This window comes from Drosophila arizonae, chromosome 4, assembly GCF_054131065.1.
Source record: "Drosophila arizonae isolate 15081-1271.41 chromosome 4, UAZ_ARI_1.0, whole genome shotgun sequence".
NCBI lineage: Eukaryota > Metazoa > Arthropoda > Insecta > Diptera > Drosophilidae > Drosophila > Drosophila arizonae.
In genome coordinates, this window is record NC_142924.1 from 6625364 (window position 1) to 6644307 (window position 18944).

The window sequence follows — 18944 nt, forward strand, 5'->3', positions numbered from 1 at the left end:
TTTTAATGCAAAAAAAAATGATTAATTGGCTTCCAATTGGAAAAAAGGGGGGCATCAGGGCAGTCAAATGTATCGGCTCTTACCATATAAAGCGTGTCAGCGCGCGAGCTATCAAGCAGTCGTAGGTGTACTCAAGATTGATGACACCCCCCCTACCCGACAGCCCCTTCGACTCCGTCCTCCCTTCGCGCTTAATTAGAGGTCTCGCAAATTGCATGCATTATTGAGTCTGGACCAAGTAGGTGCCACAAGGTGGCAGCTGCCACTGTGCCAACTATCCATCAACTTGATAAGCAGCACCATTAAAAGTATCTATATGTATGTATATGCGTGTATATATCTACCTGTATCAGGTAATCTTATGCATGTACGTATTCATATTCGATTACGAAATGCAAAACGTGACTTCGTCCACACGGCTGATTAATTGTCGAAACGAGGGAAGAGGGAGTGAGAGCTAGAGCGAGAGCGAGTGGGACAGCTAAATGCCGGAAAAAGTTGGCACTGCATAGCGAAAAAAAGCGGGGAAAAAAACGGTATCGCTTGATACAATGGCTAAGTAAAAAGTGATGATACCAAGGGGTAATAAATATAGCCACCAAACGCGGATATGGAATGATTTAAAATGTAATTTTTTTTTAGTCGGATTTAATCTTACTTTACTTTATACTTGGAATAAGCAATTAGGTGCTAAATAACACAGATTTATTGGACTCAAGAGATTAATATAAAAATATATATAGTTCTGATAAACATTGTCATTGTCAATCATCATAATCAATCTCATAATTAAAGTTATTATATAAAAGAAATATTATTGTCATAATCATTTTTTTTATTTTTAATTAACATTCTTATTGGTCATTATCACTATCATTGTCAAGATTATCAGAACATTGTCATTAGCATTCGAATTGTCATTGTTTTTGTCATTATCATTAACATGCTGATTATTATTATCATCATCACCACCATCAGTATCATCTAAGATTTTAAACTTAAACCAAGATTCCGTATTGCTTCACATAAAAAGAATTCCTGGAATCCATGGAGGGTATCTAATTGTTAAATAAATTGTTAACTACAGAAAACAAAAACAAGTCAATTTAAGCAAAAATAAGTAATGCAGATGTTGAATAAATTGTGGCACATTACGCCTTATAAATAGCCCAATTAGCAATAGATTTTCCTTTTGTTTTATTTTTAAATATAATTCCACAAGAAATGTAAATAAAAACGAAATTCTTTTTATTTTCTGGAACTTTTCAGTTTGATGAAACCTTGGACTTGACTTGCTCTATAAATTGACCAACTATAGCTAATACGGGCAGATACAGACAGACAGACATATGTACGAACATAGATGTGTTTTCTACATTTTGGCCAAAGGCGAACTGTGTTTATTACAAAAGCTATCTATCAATAGATCTTACGGACCATAAATACCGCTACACAAGCAACACAAACATTTCTTTTTATGTGTGTGAACCTTTGGAAGCTTGAATGTGGGTTCATTTGGGTCTGTTTATTTACCTGTCCGCCTATGATACATGCGCCTGTCATTTGCTGCTTTTAATTACATCTGTGTGGCACATATAGATAGACGTACTTGTGGATACATTAAAATAAATGTATCTGTAAGATACACATTTTTTTTTCGGAACTGCCTCTGCCTACCAACCATTAAGGCCATTACATTAGATAATGTACGGCGTGAATCCTCTGAAAGGTTGCTCATGTTGTTGTTTCTCGTATATTTCCCTACACTCATATTTATTTTTATATATTTCTCAGACTTGATTTGAGGAAAACATCACATGAACAGACACGAACATGTTTTCTTTTTAGTATTTGCGTTTATTCCAAGTAAAATATCATTTGCTCAAATATTTCTTTGGTAAATCGTCGATGTGTTTGGTTCTTACGGGCTCTAATTCACGCCTGGCCATTCATTTGGTACACGAGATGGGCAAACTAATTGAGTTTAATGGGGGTCATGTCTTCAAGCCATGCGATTTATTTGACATGCGTCAGCTGCACGCGTTTGCCAACACTAGCAAAATATCGAGAGATTCTTTTCCAATATCCTTGAAACTTCAATATGAATAAGAAGCATCGAAAGGAAACTCGATTGAGTGCGAATTGATGCAAAACATACGAACTTGAAATCTGAAAATCAAAGAAACACATATTTTGCATCTCTCCATTGATTTCATCTCTCATTAATTTCAACGACTGCCAAAAAAAAAAAAAATCGAAAACGAAAACCAAAAAGATTGATGATCAATTAAAATACTTTTTCGATTTGCCAGCCAGAATTCATTTCGCTCATAATTATCGTAACAATAATTCATAAATTGCGCCCGTGGCGGTTTATACGCTGCCCCATTAGCCCTAGTTCGATTAGTGCTTGGAAACGTGAAAACATGCACAAATTATCGCTAAACGATGTTGAGAATTATTTGTACAATCCTACAACGGAAAACAATTTGTCCAAGAACTAATCTTTAAGATTTTCAGTTGATTTCTTTAATGACTTTTGGCCACTATTAAACTAATACATTGAATATTATTTGGCAATGTATACTGGGTTTGCATATTTAATACATGTATTATTTATTAGCTGCCTTAAAAATTATTTGGCTAATATTCTTGATTTTCAACAAGTTTTTAATAGGTCATCAGTTTTATGGCGAAAATCTTTGAGCATTATATTATCTAGACTTAATAACTAATAAACTGAGCACATGAAACCATTTGCCAACTACCGCTTAACGGTCTGTCAAAGAATCTTTTGTCCCAAAATATTTTTGCAAATGTGATTTCTAGCTAACTTTTTAAGCATACTCATTACAATTAATATTTTAATGATTCTGTATACAACATATTTAATTTACCTAACCTCAAATTGCCAAAAAATATTTATTTTATTTTTAGCGTTTTTTTGTAAATGTTCAAGCTAAATTTAAAATCTCTCTGTGTCCCTCTGAGCTATAAAATATCGCTTAGCACTCACCGCTCATTGAACTGTTTGTCATCAGTGCCGCCAGATGGCGTCACGTTTAACGTCAGTCCGACAGACTTTTTACGTCTGATTGCCATGTGACGTTCGCGTGTGGGAAACTTTGGCTGTTTCTTGACCAACACTGGCTGCACCTCGAAGACATCACGCGACGCGCAGTTTTGCATTTTTAGCTGCATCTTACATAAAGTTCAGTTGTTGTTGAGAGAGAACGCGACGACAACTGAGCTGGCAAGTTTAAAATGTAAACAAAGGCAACAGTTGACAGCTATCTATAGCGGTCATATTTAATGCGTGTCACAGATACCGATAAGCCAAGCGCACTCAAACACACACACACACACGCACATGTGGCGCTTCTCTCAGCAAACAACGAAAGAGAGTGTGCATAAATAAACTGCAATAAGCTACTGCTCTCAGTTAAACTCACGATCTTGCTCTCTCTCTCTCTCTCTCGCTCTCCTTTCGTTGAGTTAAGTTTTAATGTTATGCAGCTGCTGCTCATTAACTAACGAAATTCGCCGCTTGATCGCGTGGGCAACGCACAAGTGCTGCAGAGCAACTAAAAAAACGAAATGCGAAAAACTAAGCCTGGAATTGAGTGTGAGCCAAACGTGAAGACGTAGGCAGAAGCAGCAGCAAGAGCGTCGCAACGAAACTAAACACGAAGCGCCGTTAAACAACGTCGGCTGCATAAAATATAAAGCTTAATAGGCCAAGTATAGGCACGAAGTCGATTGTCGCTCACTCAGTCTGTCAGTCTGCCAGTCTGTCACTCAGTCAGTCATTTAGTCAATGTCAGTTCATTGCTCAAGCCCTGAGTGAACGAAAAAAATTGCAAACGCTGCCTTTTTAACAGCTTGAACTTCGGCTGAACCTCAACAGCTGAGCGCAATTACAACATTTCAATGGAAGCTCAAGCTTTTTATTGGCGCAATCGGCATCAATTTAGAACCGAAGCTTCCACTGTGTGTGCGTTTGTGTGTGTGTGTCTGTGAGAGAGAGAGAGAGCACAGAGCGTAGCGTTGACAAGAAATAAAGCAAGTCAAGGCCTTCGCAAGCACTTTAATTACCGTTGCAGCAACTGAAGAGCCGACCAATGGCTGGCGCCAAGTGCGAACAAGCGTCGGGCTGAGTGAATAGAAATGATCGCACGCAGCGTTCTATCATGTTACGCCCCATGAATAACATGTGCAAAAAATGAAATGAAATTGGAACTGTTTGTCATGCTGAGCTCTTTTTCTGGACTGTGAGATTTATGCGCCAGAGTTGAACTATTTATAGAGCTGTTGACGTTACAAATGGGTATTTTAAATAAATTAATAATAACCAAATTATAAAAAAGATTTTAAATACATACATTATATTTCTACAATAAAGTAGATTATACATATACATACATATGTATATGACTGTTCTGTATATTTAAATATTTATATACACACATACATATGTATGTATATTTTTTCAATTATAATTTATGCCCAACGTTTTTTGCCATTAAAGTCAAACAGAATGCTATAAAAAGCAAATAGAATAAAACCAAACAACAACTGAATTATAACAAAACACACACACACATACATGTACACACACTCACACATGGACGAATCGGAACAGAAACATTCATACGCCCCGCACATCAAGCAGAAGTTGCGATTTTTTCCCCTCTCTTCAGCTCTCTCTTTCTCTTTCTCTCTTCCAATTGGCTTTCGGCCAGTGCTCGAAATGAAATTGCAAAACTAAAACCACAGTTAGACAAAAAGCCAGACACAACCAACAGACAGACAAACTAATTTTACAAATTAATAGCACAATTCGGATTCGAATTTGCGGTCGCGTTGACCGTTAAGTGCATTTCCCAACTGGCAACACGCGCTCCGATTCGCATTTCCAATTGCAATTCCAATTTGCATTTCCCGCAATATTCATAATCATTTACACACCTCAATTAAATGACGCTTAATTGTTAAATAAACTCATTGAATTTAATAATCATTTTTATTTAAGCCTTTAAATTGATATTTTGGCCAAAAAGCGGTTGAAATATCAATTTGTTATGATTTAATTTAATGGCTTGTTATACCCTGAACCCATTGAAAATGGGAAATCAGGGTATAATGGTTTTGTGAAAAAGTATGTAACGGGCAGAAGGAGGCGTGGCAGACCCCACAAAGTATATATATTCTTGATCAGCGCGATGAGCTGAGTCGATATAGCCCTGTCCGTCTGTCCGTCCGTCCGTCCGTCCGTCCGTATGAGTGCGTCGATCTCAGAAGTTACAAGAGCTAGAGAGCTGAAATTTGGCATGCATACTCGTGTGTACCATACGCAGTACGAGTTTGCTTTATTTTTTCGATAAATCATCCGATAACTTTTTTATCGAGAATAATCGAAAAATTGATTTTGTTTTTTCAGCCTCATTAGAATACTATTAAACCTGGAGACTTCAAATTTGCGTTGTATATGAAGTTAATGGATACAAAGATTTTGTAATTTACAGATTTTGGATACCACGCCCCCTTCGCCCCCAATTTGTAAAAAACGCATTTCAAATACTAGGGACTTGTGCTTTAGAATGTACATACATTTGAACATTATGATTACCCTCTGAAAGTTTCATGAAGATCGTACGTCTACAAAAGGAATTATTTGACAAATAAATTCTCATAATATTGCCCACACTGCAGCGCAGCCCAAGCGCAGTCGCTGCTTACTGCGCAGTTAGCAGAGCGCGTTGTTATACGCGCGTCTTTATGCATGTGTATGTATGTGTGCATAGAAGAAGTGCAGAATGATTAGAATATCAGCTTAGAGGGTTCAGGGTATCTCCCAGTCGAGCAGTCTCGACTGGAGCCTTCTTACTTGTTTTGCTTAACAAGTTTTGCCACAGCTTTTCATTTTTTGGCAAACGCAGCTGATATAAGGGCGGGAGGCGTGGCTATTGTTGTTGACAGCTAAAAAAATGTTTATTTTGCCATTGAAAAACGATTTTGTGGGTCAGTTTTGAAAATAGACAAAATGAGTGATGTGTGCAGCGCCATCTAGCGTTTGTCTGCACTGGCAAGCGTACTGAAAGCTTTTGTTAAGCTTTTACAGTGCTGGTCAAAATATTGTGATAGGTTGATTTTAAGTAACTGCGTTTAACGATGTTAAAATTTTAAACTTTAATAGATTGTATGCATTACTGAACGTAAATTTAATATATAAATAAATTTGGAGTATTTTAAAAGTATATATAACATTGACAATTGACAATTTCTTAGAAATATTGATTTTGCACTCTATAAATACCTAATTTGGTTCATATGTTTCACCTTCCCTAAAATAAAGTTTTAAGTGTTATAACTCACCTCCAATCGTGCGCCGCAAAACCGGGGCATTCTGTTTTGCATTGCTCGCAACGAACACCGTCATCCACCTCTCGAATTATGACACCCTGCAAAAAAGTAAATTTTTAATTGGACAATTATTGAATTATTAAAAATGTAGAATGAGTACAAACATAGATAGCAATCATGTTTATCTGCCTGTTAGATAATTGCGTGTGTCCTAGATAAAAGTTCCACTTAAGAATATTCAATTAGATAATCGGGCACTCTGAACTATGGATGATATGGCCCATAGAATCACATAAGGAAAATTAAAAGTACTTAAAATATATTTTATAGTACTTTCAATTTTCTATATGTGATTCCATAAGTTATGTACCCTAAATATACGTACATAGTATATATTTATAAAACAAAATGTTTTTCTCTTTGAAGAAATCCAATAAAAGGGGAACCAGGCAAAAAGAACAAATTTAAGTAGTTTAATACCCTAGACAAAGTAGTTTAATACCTAAGACAAATTATTTAAAAATAAAATGATCAAATGACACTGCCTAAGTTATACCCTATAAAACACAACGATAACTTATTATAGGGTATTCAGCTGACTAAATATAGTCATAGCTTCGCTGCTAAGCTAATGGCTAACTTACAGGGTAGAGCCTACAACTGCTGCCTAGGCTATTCTCTTCACATATATTACAGGGTATTTCAAACACTATATGCTCCTGTTTGAAACTCTATTTAAGTGTTAAATTCTTGACTCCTTCAGCCAACTACTCTAACGGTTTATCATACCCGTTCCACTACCCATTACAGGGTATTTGAACAGCAAAATGCAATTTATGAATTACACAACAGAAATTCGTATTTCGCTCATTTGCGCCATTCGACTTGGCTCCTAAAAATAGGGCGTGGCATAGCCTTTGCTAAAAGCCAAAAAATTTGAGTTCTGAAAAATAAAAAAAACATTCGCCCAGAGAGGTCAAAACTCAGAGGCAAATGTTTTGGCTGCTGCTGCTGCTGCTGCTACTGCTGCTGCTGTTGTTGTGGTGCAGAAGCGACACTTGTTCCAAAATTACGCTCAAATATATGTGGAACAAAAGAAAGCCAACAACAACAACAACGACAACAACAACAACAGCAGCAGCAACAACAACAACAACTTGGCACGTTTCCATTCCAATGCTGGCCATGTTTACAGCTATATGTGTTGCGTGTGTGTGTGTGTGAGTGTACTATAGTGCGCGTGTGTGTGTCTCTGTTGTCTGTGTGTGTTTGACTGCAGCTTAAAAAGAAATCCACTAAAAATGTTCTTAACGAGCCTAACCGACTGCACAATACACGTTCACAATACAAAAGTAGTTCAATTTATGCAACAATCGATATGCAGAGAAGTGCCACGCCCCAACAGGCGATGCATGGAGTCGAAAAGGCCAGCTCTAGCCGAGCTTAGCTAGGCAAGCCTAGGCAGACCCAACAAGATTGATGTCATTCACAATAACGATGTTACAGCAGCTGTTGCAAGTTATCGATAAACGATAACTTTGAAAATCTGTTATAAGAAATGTTATTTAATTAAGTAATACTCAACAAAAAATCAATTCAAAAGGCAAGCCAAAGGAATCTTTAGACAGCGACACAGCCGCAGTTGGCTTCAAACTAATCTACCCCATTTGACGCCCATGCGTGGCATTTAAATTGTGCAGGCATTTCATTTGCCAATTCGCTTTTTCTTTATTGCAGCTGCAACAACTTGACTTTTGCCTGCATTAATATGTAAAGGATATCGAGTCCTTAGTCCTTTGTCGCTCGGCCGCAACAAACGAAAATCGATGCTGACCCAGTTCGTGGGGCAACCCTCTGCACTCGGGCGACAACTCTGGCTGACGGATGTGCGGAGCATTAAGTTGCAGGCGAAGGCAAATATTTGACGGGCACTTAAGAGGCGCCACAGCTGAGCTGCCCCAACTCGCTGTGAGGAAATCCCCTTCAGATTAATGATCTGACAATTAAATACATATATCGTTAATGCATATTAAGGCAAAGACAAACAAACAAACAAACAGTTGCTGCTGCTGCTGCCACATGGGGAAAGCTGCTTTTCATATTGTGCCACACAAAGAGCATAACAAAGTATCTGAAAGCTGTAAAAAAAAAAAAAAAAAAAAAAAAGTATCTCAAAGTTGGGCAAATATGCAAATGCCTCTGCCACAAATTAATGAACTGACATTTGACAAATTTGGCTGCGAAATGCGGGCTGGCCATAAAGGGAAGACCCCAAATGTGTTCGAGCAGCTATATGAATAGCGAAATAATGATAATTTTGGCAATATTTGTTAATCAAACAAAAGATCAGATTTCAGCACGCATTTAAGAGAAAAGAGAGGCCTTACAAGAGCTCTGCCTGTAATTGTTGTGAATTACAGGGTATTTACAAGCGCAGGCTAAGGTAATGAAAACAAAAGACAAATTATAATTGAGCACAAACAAATTATAAACAAATTATTTCTATTAATAAACATTATAGAAATCAAAGAGAAGACAAGATAGGCCAAATGTTTGCCAAATATGTTTAAGGAATACCCCTAATACTCAGTAGCAACTAACGCTTACAGCTCAAAGATTAGAAAAACTAGTGTTTGAGGTGCAAGAATTTTTAAATTAAAAATTCATACAGCATACCGCCCCTGTTATTAAGCAAGCCTCAACTCATAGGGAATACCGCTAATATTATAAATATATAGAAGTAAGAAAAACAAACTGTAATTGAGTTAATGTCGAGTATTTCTGATTATAAAAAATCTAAAAAATCTCAATGTGCATCTGCCGAGGGCATAAGTCATATGGAATACCACTAATGTTATCGATATACAGGATATATCCACACTAAAGACTTGCAAAATAAATTTGATATTCTGAAAAAATAATGTCCAACATATTTAACCAAGATTTCTACTATTTATGTATGTGAATAGCATAGGTGACTTAGGGAATACCCTTAATATTATTGTTTTAAAAAAAAGAACTAATATTGACTGCTGCACTTGTCCATTAAATGAATATCTCTATAAATAACAAAACACCCAAAATACATTTGCCTAATTCAAAAATTCAACTGTAATGCCCCTAATGCTCTCGACTTCAAGCCAAGGGGATTCCACGCCAATTGACGTCGCATATCTGATCATTTGACATTGGAAGACAGCTCATAACAAAGCGAAATATCGCTGAAAATGAAACATGAAGAATTATAATTTATCTGCTGAGCTCTGCCGAATGATATCATCAATCTAAATTCAAAGACGAAATAGAGAAAAACAAAAGCAAACATAAAGCCTATTTTGAATGCAAAACAGTTTCCAAATATATGCTGGAAAACATAGAAAAGTGTCAAATGTAAGTCGTAGACGTTATATTTATATTAGAGCCTAAATCAAGTGAGAACTGAGAACTGGAACTAGTTCGGCCCACACGCACAGTGGGTCACGCCCGCACACTTGAGCTGCCAAAGTTCTGGGCTAACAAATTTTCGAAAACGATTTGTTACTTGGCAAGCGGCTTACTCAACTTTAAGCCACAATTTAGAAACTATGACGCGATGCAAGTGTTTGACTGTGCTAACAAAATAAATAATAAAAACAAAAATTTATATATAGACAGTATGTGAGAGACCGTAGGTCGACAATAACAACAACAATGACAACAACAAGTTATAAACAAAACCGGCTCCAAGTTACTCGGAAAACAATCTACGTATATGAGCCACAAAATCGTCAAAAAGCTGGCAGAACAACAAAATCAACAACAGAACCCGCAAGTGTTTGCTTATTGCAAAATACATAGCAATAATAAAATAAAAGAGACAGCAAGAGAAAGAGACCGAGCGAGGTAGAGAGAGAGGGGAAGAGACAAAGCAACAACGCTTACTTCAAGTACAAAGTTAACAATTTACAGAGGAGCCGAATTTCGTAGAAATTCGTTGTTTTGTTTTGCCTCTACCCTGGCAGACGTTGGATGGAAGGGTATACATAGCAGAGAGAGAGAGAGAGAGAGAGAGAGAGAGAGAGAAAGATAGAGAGAGGTGGATGAGAGAGAGATGGAGTGAGAGAGAAAGCATAAAAGCTGAGAAAACTCCATTAGATAGCTCCAGAAGGTTATCGATAAGCAAAAACTTAACGCAGAGTGGATGAAAAGTAGAGACTTATACCTAAATTAACCTATAAATCCTCTTCCCGATACCTTAGATTTAATGAATAATCGATACGCAGCATTTTGTATTTTCGATAAATATCGTTATCGATCCAGTTTTGATATCTACCTTCCTTTCTCTATAAAAAAAATATATCAATTACTCCCTGAGATAGAGATCTCGACACATATTACACCAGGTAAAACTAAATACGCTTCAAAATTACTTTAATTCCATTTACAGGGTACTACCTAGTCCATCAGTCTCGGCAATAACCCTTTCTTCGACAAAGTTCATCAAATTTTTGGCATTAATTAACACGATTTCGTCTGGGGGCTGATGATTTTTATGACTACTTAACCTGTTTGCCGAGCTACACGCAATGGGCCAACTCATCCACTCACCCATATGGATGGATAGCTAGGCAGATGCAAAGCGAGGTTACGACGACTCCAAAGTTGAGCAAAGTTTGCATTACATTTGTTTTTTCACAGTCTAGTTGGGATTTGCCACAGCGCTAATGTGTTAGGCCTAACTGAATATATACAAATGGTAGCAAACTTGGGCATCTACTTAACTAGTTCAAGATCGGACGCTGTAGATCTTTGACTAAGTTTAGCTGTTGCCTCCATTCGAGTTGTGTTTTGCTTTTTGTTTTAGTTGCTGTTGCCATGTTTCCACTAGCTGGCGACTTCTATAGCCTAAGCTCAATGCGAATGCGTCTAAATTGCCAACGACCCCGATGTGACCACATTAGAAAGTGTATTTGGTATTTAGATAGATATATGTATATGTAGACAGATGTATGTATAGTCGAAGCGCAAGTTTTGGTCTGATGATACTAGAGCAACGATTTGCTAATTAGTTTACTGGGTGGTAAAGAGTAAGAGAGAGAGATAGGGAGAGAGAGAGAGAGAGAGAGGCTTGAATGATTGTATATTATTATTATAGCCCCAAAACTTTTATTACCTTCATTATTGTCAGCCTTAAATTGTTTATTATCATTAGCAGTATGAGTTTCAATATCATTGTCATTTTTATTACGATTATCATAATCGATACTGTTATGATTGTCATTAGCAATATCATAACCATTAGCAGTATAATTGTTTATCATATAAATATTTATTAGTATTGTCATTATTATTCTCATTCTCCTTAACAATAGCCTCATCATCATAATAATTGTCAGCATTAGTTTTCTCATTATTATTATGATTCTTCTTTCCAATGAGCATGAGCAATTATCAGATTATCGTTGTCGTTGTTGACTATCAGCTAAGGTAATAATATCTATGTATAATATATAATATAATAATATTTAATAATATCCAAGCGTTTCCGCTTTCAGACCAACATCTTGAGATTCAATTCTGAAAGATCTTCAATTTTGGAATTCAAGTTGTTATTGCATAAGTAGACTTTTTATAATCTTGAATAGTTTGATTTTTTAAAGATGAATTGAAGTTTTATTTGTTATATTTGAGTGACACGTCAAGAGTTTCAGCAGCGAAGGTGTCTCATAAAAAACATAATCGAATGTGGGTTTACGAAATATCAAACCGAATCTAACCGCAAACAAAGAGGCTAATGCATTTATAATTATTCCACAAAAGGTTGTGGTTCAATTACCTTTAAGTCTTGAGCCACATGAACAGCTCAACTTCCGAGAATTGAGTATAATGCAATTGAGAAACGTTTTGGTTGCGGGAATGCCCCTAACATTGCCAAAAGTCTAGGGGTCTACCATAGCAAAACCCATTTGCTTGAAAAGGTTTAGAGTTTCATATAAAAAAAAGTTGTCATTCTAGGGAATACCGCTAATAATAAATACATTTAGGGAATGCCTTCAATGTAGCTGCTTGCTAATTGCTTGTAAATGAGCGCATTGATTATGCATTCATTGAATAACTTTTAATGAAACGATCGATCGAGTCGACTTATAAGTCGAACGAGCAAGCAACAATATGATACATATACTATATATATACTATAATCGTATCTATGATTCATTTAGCTCTAATAAATACTCATATTTGGCTTAAATCATTTATGCCCTCATCCATATGTATATAGATATCCGTATTTCGTTTGATTTGGCATCTCAAAAAGGCGCACAAACAAATCAACTGCTGACGTCATCTCGTACGTCTGTCTATATAGACATATATGCTATGTCTATAGTAGATGCCGTTACGCGTAGAACTCTGTCAAGCCAAATAGGGCTCGCACAATAAGCGCATTTGCTTTCTAACCAACCCCCACAGAATATGGTCAGGCAGTCAAATTGAGTCGAATGCTCGTCACGTAACGCTCATCTATTGTCATGCACAGTTAGTCAGCCGAGAGACCCAACAACTCCCCGACACTTGCGACGCGTCGCCCAATATTGACCAAAAATTTATACATTGTTTGCGCTAAACTAATAAAAATATTCAAAGTTTAAGAATTGCGCAACACAGAAAATATGAATAAAATAGTTGAAGAGCACTTAGGAAGAGGTTTTTAAGATTTTAAGCAAAATTAAATGAAATAGTGTAAAAAAAGTTAATTTAATTAGACACAGAATAATAATAATTAATAAAAGATAATATATATTTAAAAAAATGCTTAAATAAAAAAGGGGAATAAAAAGAGTATTGTGTATTTAGAGATAAAATAAAATACTATACATTAAATACATTTTAAATTGAAATTTAGGAAAAAAATACCCCAGTTGGTATATACCACTCTCTAGCACTTGAACTATTATAGTTTCTGAGATAGCGGAAAATGCATTTTCCGATTTTATGGGCATAATCTTGACACTTTATATAACGAGCGTATACAGGTGTATATTTTCCAAATTTCAAGTTTCTAGCTCTCATTTCTAGCTCTAATTGCTACTCTTTTCAGTTTCCTGAGTGATTATAAAATTTATAAAAATTATAAAAATTCTATAACATAATAGATGGAAGCGCAACAGGAAATATTTCACTGAAATTCGTTTGGCAAATATTTACCAAAAAAATATTATAATAATAACTTAGTAAAGTTGGAGTATGCGAAATACTTAAAAATTTTATAAAGGCAACAGCATAAAGGTAGCCATAATTAATGACCAAATAAAAGTGCGCAAACGAATTCGATTTCATGTGAATGTGCATACATATATATATTATATATGTATATAAATATGTAACTCTGAATAAATGTGGATTTTGTGTATGCGTTTCACATGTTTCTTTGCCTTTAATGGCTCTGCAACTACACTACCAGATATAAACGTATACATATATCATCTATCTATATACATATCTCACTGAAGGAAACTGGGCAGCAATGTTGCCGTGGGTCAAAAAGATTTTGAAGCCCGAAATAAATGATAATTAACAATTTACACAACACACTTTATATTTGTTTTCTTTCTCGCCGTTCCTCATCTCCCCTATCTATCTCTCTCTCTCTCTACATGGTCTACCTATTTTTGCCTTGTTTCGTGTGCTTGTTTGCTTGATCTAAACTTTTTTTTTTATACACCCAAGAGCAATAAGTAATGAAATTGACAAGGCAAAGAGATTTGGGACACTTTGGAGATGAATCACTTGTTGTCACAATTGATATAAAAAATGAATAGAATTCGCCTGAAACTGACGCAAATCGAACTGCCCCCCCACAACGGGAGATGAGCGGGTGTCGCTATGCAATTTAGTGCGGGAGGCGTGCCAAATCGCATGGCGAATGCAGCAGAGCTTTCAGGTGTAACATGTAAACAAATGTTATATAATTATGCTATATATAAATATATAGTGTAACTACACTCAGCGAAAAATTGTGTCTTACTTTAAACAATTCACAGCTTGGAAATTTCAGTCAAAATTTTCTTGTTTGTTATTTTTCATAAATTAAAATTCATTTATTAGTTGTCTTTTATATATTAATGTAGATTTATATACATATATTTGTTGTTTTTGTCTCGTTTCGTGTTTCGTGTCACGCGCCCAGCTCTAGCCGTAGCTGTTCAGTCGAGTGGTCGATCTAGCGCCATGGAATCTTGATTGGTGAGCGATTGCGCTGCCTTGCGTGGGCGACTCGTGGCATTGGCTGCGGCTGCAGCTGCTGCTTGGGCTGCTGCTGCTGCTGCTGCTCGCGACGCCCCCAATTGCTGGTCGCGACGCCCCCAGAACTCTGCCGCGAGCTGGACAGGGGTCGCGCCGAGACGGGCGCAGGTGCATTGTAGTGGCCGCCGAAGTAGGTGGGCGTCGGCTGCTGCCGGTTGCTGCTCGGCTTGCTGCCGTAGAGCTGTACGCGGGTGGGTGCGCGGCCTCGGGCGAGCGCCGGCGACAGTTTGCCCTGCTCGCTGCCGATGTGCACCAGGGTTTGATAACGCCCGCCGCGCTGCGGCTGCTGCTGCTGCGACGTTGAGTGCGACTGTTGCTGCCGCTGCTGCTGCTGCCTGGCCTGGCTGCTCGCCAGCAGGCGCTGTGCGTAGTACTCCGTGGTGGGCATCGGCTTGGCCACGCCCACCGGCACCAGTCGGCCCGGCGAGTGGGGCAATATGGAGTTCTTGATTTCGATGCGTATGGCGGAGGCAGGCGGCGTGGGCTTGGGCGTGGGCGAGGGCGACATGCGACGCAGCATGGGCTGGGCCACACGGAACGTCTCGTTGCGCTTGACGGGCGAGCGGGTGGCGGAGCGCGAGGGTCGATCGCGCAGCGGAGAGCGCGATTGCGGCCGATAGTTATCGTTGTCGAAGACCAGAAAGTCGGGACGATTCTCCTTGGAGGCGCTGCGCTGACTGCTCGACTCGGGCCTCGCCTCGGGCGGCGGCACCTCGACGAACCAGGCGGGATTGTGGGGCTGCTGTTGCTGCTGCTGCAGCAGCCGGTCGCGAAATGATTTGCGAAAGCTGTTCAGTGTGACCGTTTTGTATTTGTCGCGCTCCTCCTCCTCCAGCAGATCGTCATTCGAGTGGGTCTTCAGCTGCTCCAGCTGCTCGCGCAGATGCGTCGGCGTTTTGCTCTTGCGATACGTGCTCGAATCGAAGCTCCCACTGGAGCTGGAGCCCAGACTCGGCTGCCGCTGCATCCCGTCGGCCGGCGAGCCAGCGGACTGCCTGCCCTTGCCCTGCTGCTCGTACAGGAAATTGAACGGATCCGCATGGGCATCGTAGTCGAGCATGCGATCGCCGTCGTTGCGCCACTTGTAGTAGGTATTCGTGGCGGTGTCGCTGGGATGGTGCTCGTAGCTGGCCACCTCCTCGGGCGAGGGCTGCTTCTTGCGTTTCGTGAATGTGCTGAATTTGCTAAACACCTTCGATTTCTTTGACTTCTTCTCCAGAGTGCTGCTGTTCGATTCATTGCCGCGCTGCTGCTGCTGCTGCTGCTGCTGCTGCTCCTCGTCGGAGCCATTCAGTATGAAGGTGTCCCCGCGCTGCAGTGTGGAGCTCGTCGTCGAGCCACGCCGTGAGCTGATCACGCTCGCCGGCCGAGAGCTGCAGCTGCGCACGGGCGTCGTATCGCGCGACGAACTCTTGCGGGACGAGGCCAGCGAGGAGCGGATGTTGCGAAAAAATGACATTGTACACGAGCCGCGGAGCGGGACGGGGCGGGGGCGAGGCGGGGCGGATAGAGCGCGGTTGAAAGCCCGCGCAAAGTTCAAGTGCGAGAAAGCGAAGCGCGTAACGGGTCTCTGCCTTGGGTCTGATCTGTCTCAGCCAACTGTCACGGAGCAACTGGCTGAGTCGGCTCAGCCATTATGCGGATCACTAGAATTTCTGCGGCAATCGGCTCGCTCAGACTTCGTTTCAGTTCGCTTCGTGTTCGGGCGCTGTTTTTCCACTTTTTTGTTTTGACCAATTTGGCGTGTACTTAACGTCATTATCGTGCTTATTATTATGGCCATATTTCGAGTGGCTGTAGCCGAGTGCGTGCGTGTGTGAGAGAGTGTGTGTGTGAGTGAGTGACTCGATCAGCAGCTGTTCGCGTGGGCGTTACAAGTCAAACAACAACAACAACAAATCAAAACTCGTTTTTGTGCCCAATTCTCAACTCAGATGCTTCGTTTCGTAATTTATGCAAGCAGAAAGCGCTCTAATTTGTTATCTGATGCAATGCATCAACAGCTCATTTACAACAATTGCAACAACAGCAACAATAGCAACAACAACAGCAACACCTCTGCTGTGTTCAGGGCCTTTGTTTATTTGTGTGAAGTGCGAACTAAAACAAAGTTAAATTGTTTGACAAAACACTGCACAGTGGTTCAAGCTTGTTGAATAGCAAGCGAAATAATTTTAGTATAGAATATTCTTTAAATATAGACAAAGCAGAGAGAGGGAGACAAAGAAAGAATAGAGAGAGATACCGAGAGAGAGAGAGAGAGGGAGAAAGAAAAGGGAGAGACGCAGAGGGAATGGGAGACATAAATGCAAAGATAGATAGAGACAGAGAGAGGGAGATAAATTATAAAGGAGACAAAATTATAAAGTATGAGAGAGAGAGAGAGAGAGAGATAAAGAGAATAAGATAAAGGAGAACATGGGATGGAAGCAAAATGCGATAAAAAGAGAATCATATAAAGATAGAGAGATACAGATAATTAGTGATACAGATAATTAGTGTAATATATGTAGTTATTCGTAGAAGAAATGAGAAATGAGAGAAAACGAAAATAAGAGATAGAAAGGGATAAAATGGTCTAAAGTAACACATTGAGATAACAAGAGAATTTTATTGAGAAAGAAACATACAGAGAAAAGGAAGGAAAAGCGATAAAGACAGAAACAAACCTTAAACAGTCATTTGCCCTCAGACAAGCATTGAGCAGAGAGAGAGAGAGAGAGAGAGAGACACACAAATATAAGAGCAGTAAAAAAAGAATATACCAAAGATCTTTAGTTATAGTCTTATCTAAAAAATATTACATTTTTTTAAATAATAAAATTTTTTTCCTCCAATTTACCCTCGTCTTTGAGACGTCTTTATATACAACAAGCATTACGAATAATTTATTCATTAAAGTATAACCGCCTTACAAATTTTATATAACTATATTATGATAATCACTTTGTGTCACAGCATTGCCCCACTGTGCCGCGTTCTGGTCTACACTTATCGATGGCTCTTGATGCTAGACGCTTCATTGTTCGCCTTAATGAGTGATTGAGTTTCGTGTGAGCACACACACACGCAATTGTCTGCCATTCGATTTGCTTCGCTTCCGATTCCGCAAACAACAAAAGCAACAACGAGCAAGCCATAAGCAAACGGCTTATGGCAGTCATTAGATTGTATCTCCAGAGCAGTCAGCGCTGAATGCAGCAGCAGCCGCAGCTGTTTGTATTTAATTATTTATGCTGATGATTAAACAGATTAAGTACACCTGTTCGATTCCCACATGAATATTAATGCCTATGAAAGCCGTTAAATAAAGGCAATTTGTTGACCAGCAGCCGTGTAAAATGTGTATTTATTTGTTTGCTCGCATTTTCAGCTCATCGATAAGCCGATCTCACGTCGAATTTATCGTTGCCTGCTTTTAGGCGCGCACTTAACGCCCGACCACAGCGGCCCCAAAGTAGGCAATGAAAATGGCTGCAGCAGATATCGTGAAATTTGAAATTCGCTGTAATAAATGGCTAATGGGAAATGCTGAATGCTGGATGGCAAACGGTGAATGGTGAGTGGTAAGTGGGGGCCAGCTACCATTAGGAAAATCAAGTCATCCACACACCCGAGCAATCTCGGAATCGCAGCGGGCGATGCGAAAAAGTTCACGCCATTCGCAGAGCCATAAACACGCACACGCACACATATCCCGAGGAAGAGGAGCAAGACACACGCACAAAGAAGCAGGCACACGCATATAGACGTAAAGAACGAGGTGTGCTCCTATTCTTATAGGATTTACTATATATATATATATACTCAGCGCTTGAACCAAATTTAATGAGACATTTTATAAGAAGCATATAAATTAAAAAAAAAAAAAAAAAAAAAGATTTAACGAGACATTTTATAGAGAGCATATAAAAAAAAAAAAAAAAAAAACAAGGAAAAGAAATTATTAAAAAAAAAAAAAATAATCATGCAAATTATGAGTAGCATATAAAATCTTATAATTATTAAAAAGAAAAAATTAACAAACATCAGATAATAATCCTGAAGTTCAAATTTTTTAATACATTACATACATTTTTTTTTAAACTACATTATATACAAATTTTATAAATTACACTTCTTCTCTAACTTCTCTACCTCTCTCTCTCTCTCTCTCTCTCTCTCTCTCTCTCTCTCTCTCTCTCCCTCACTCTCTACAACCTTAGAGTTAGCCCGCTATCCAAAATTTTCGCTTTGTGCCACATGCCTCACACAGCAGTGGGTCAAAAAAGTTCGTATATAGACCCATCCAAAGAAAT

General features: G+C 38.8%; 2 protein-coding genes across 5 annotated transcripts in view; both read right to left on the bottom strand.

Annotated features, from left to right (window-relative positions):
• The window catches only part of Lmpt (four and a half LIM domains protein limpet), a 71690-nt gene that overhangs the window by 40238 nt on the left and 12508 nt on the right, over positions 1-18944 (bottom strand). For 3 of the 4 annotated variants that reach the window (XM_089467951.1, XM_018006478.2, XM_089467952.1), the window contains exon 3: positions 6376-6461. In XM_089467951.1, coding sequence (XP_089324077.1) covers positions 6376-6461 — 86 coding nt within the window. Of the gene's footprint in view, positions 1-3016; positions 3571-6375; positions 6462-18944 lie in introns of those variants that run through there. The other variant, XM_018006477.2, reaches the window with a different exon arrangement.
• LOC108613195 (uncharacterized) lies at positions 13080-16987 on the bottom strand. The gene has a single exon (XM_018006494.2). The coding sequence runs from the start codon at positions 16103-16105 to the stop codon at positions 14564-14566; it is 1542 nt and encodes a 513-aa protein (XP_017861983.2). The 5' UTR covers positions 16106-16987; the 3' UTR covers positions 13080-14563.

Excerpts from the sequence above, each read along its gene's own strand:
- LOC108613195 (XM_018006494.2), bottom strand. The coding sequence starts at position 16,105 with ATGTCATTTTTTCGCAACATCCGCTCCTCGCTGGCCTCGTCCCGCAAG.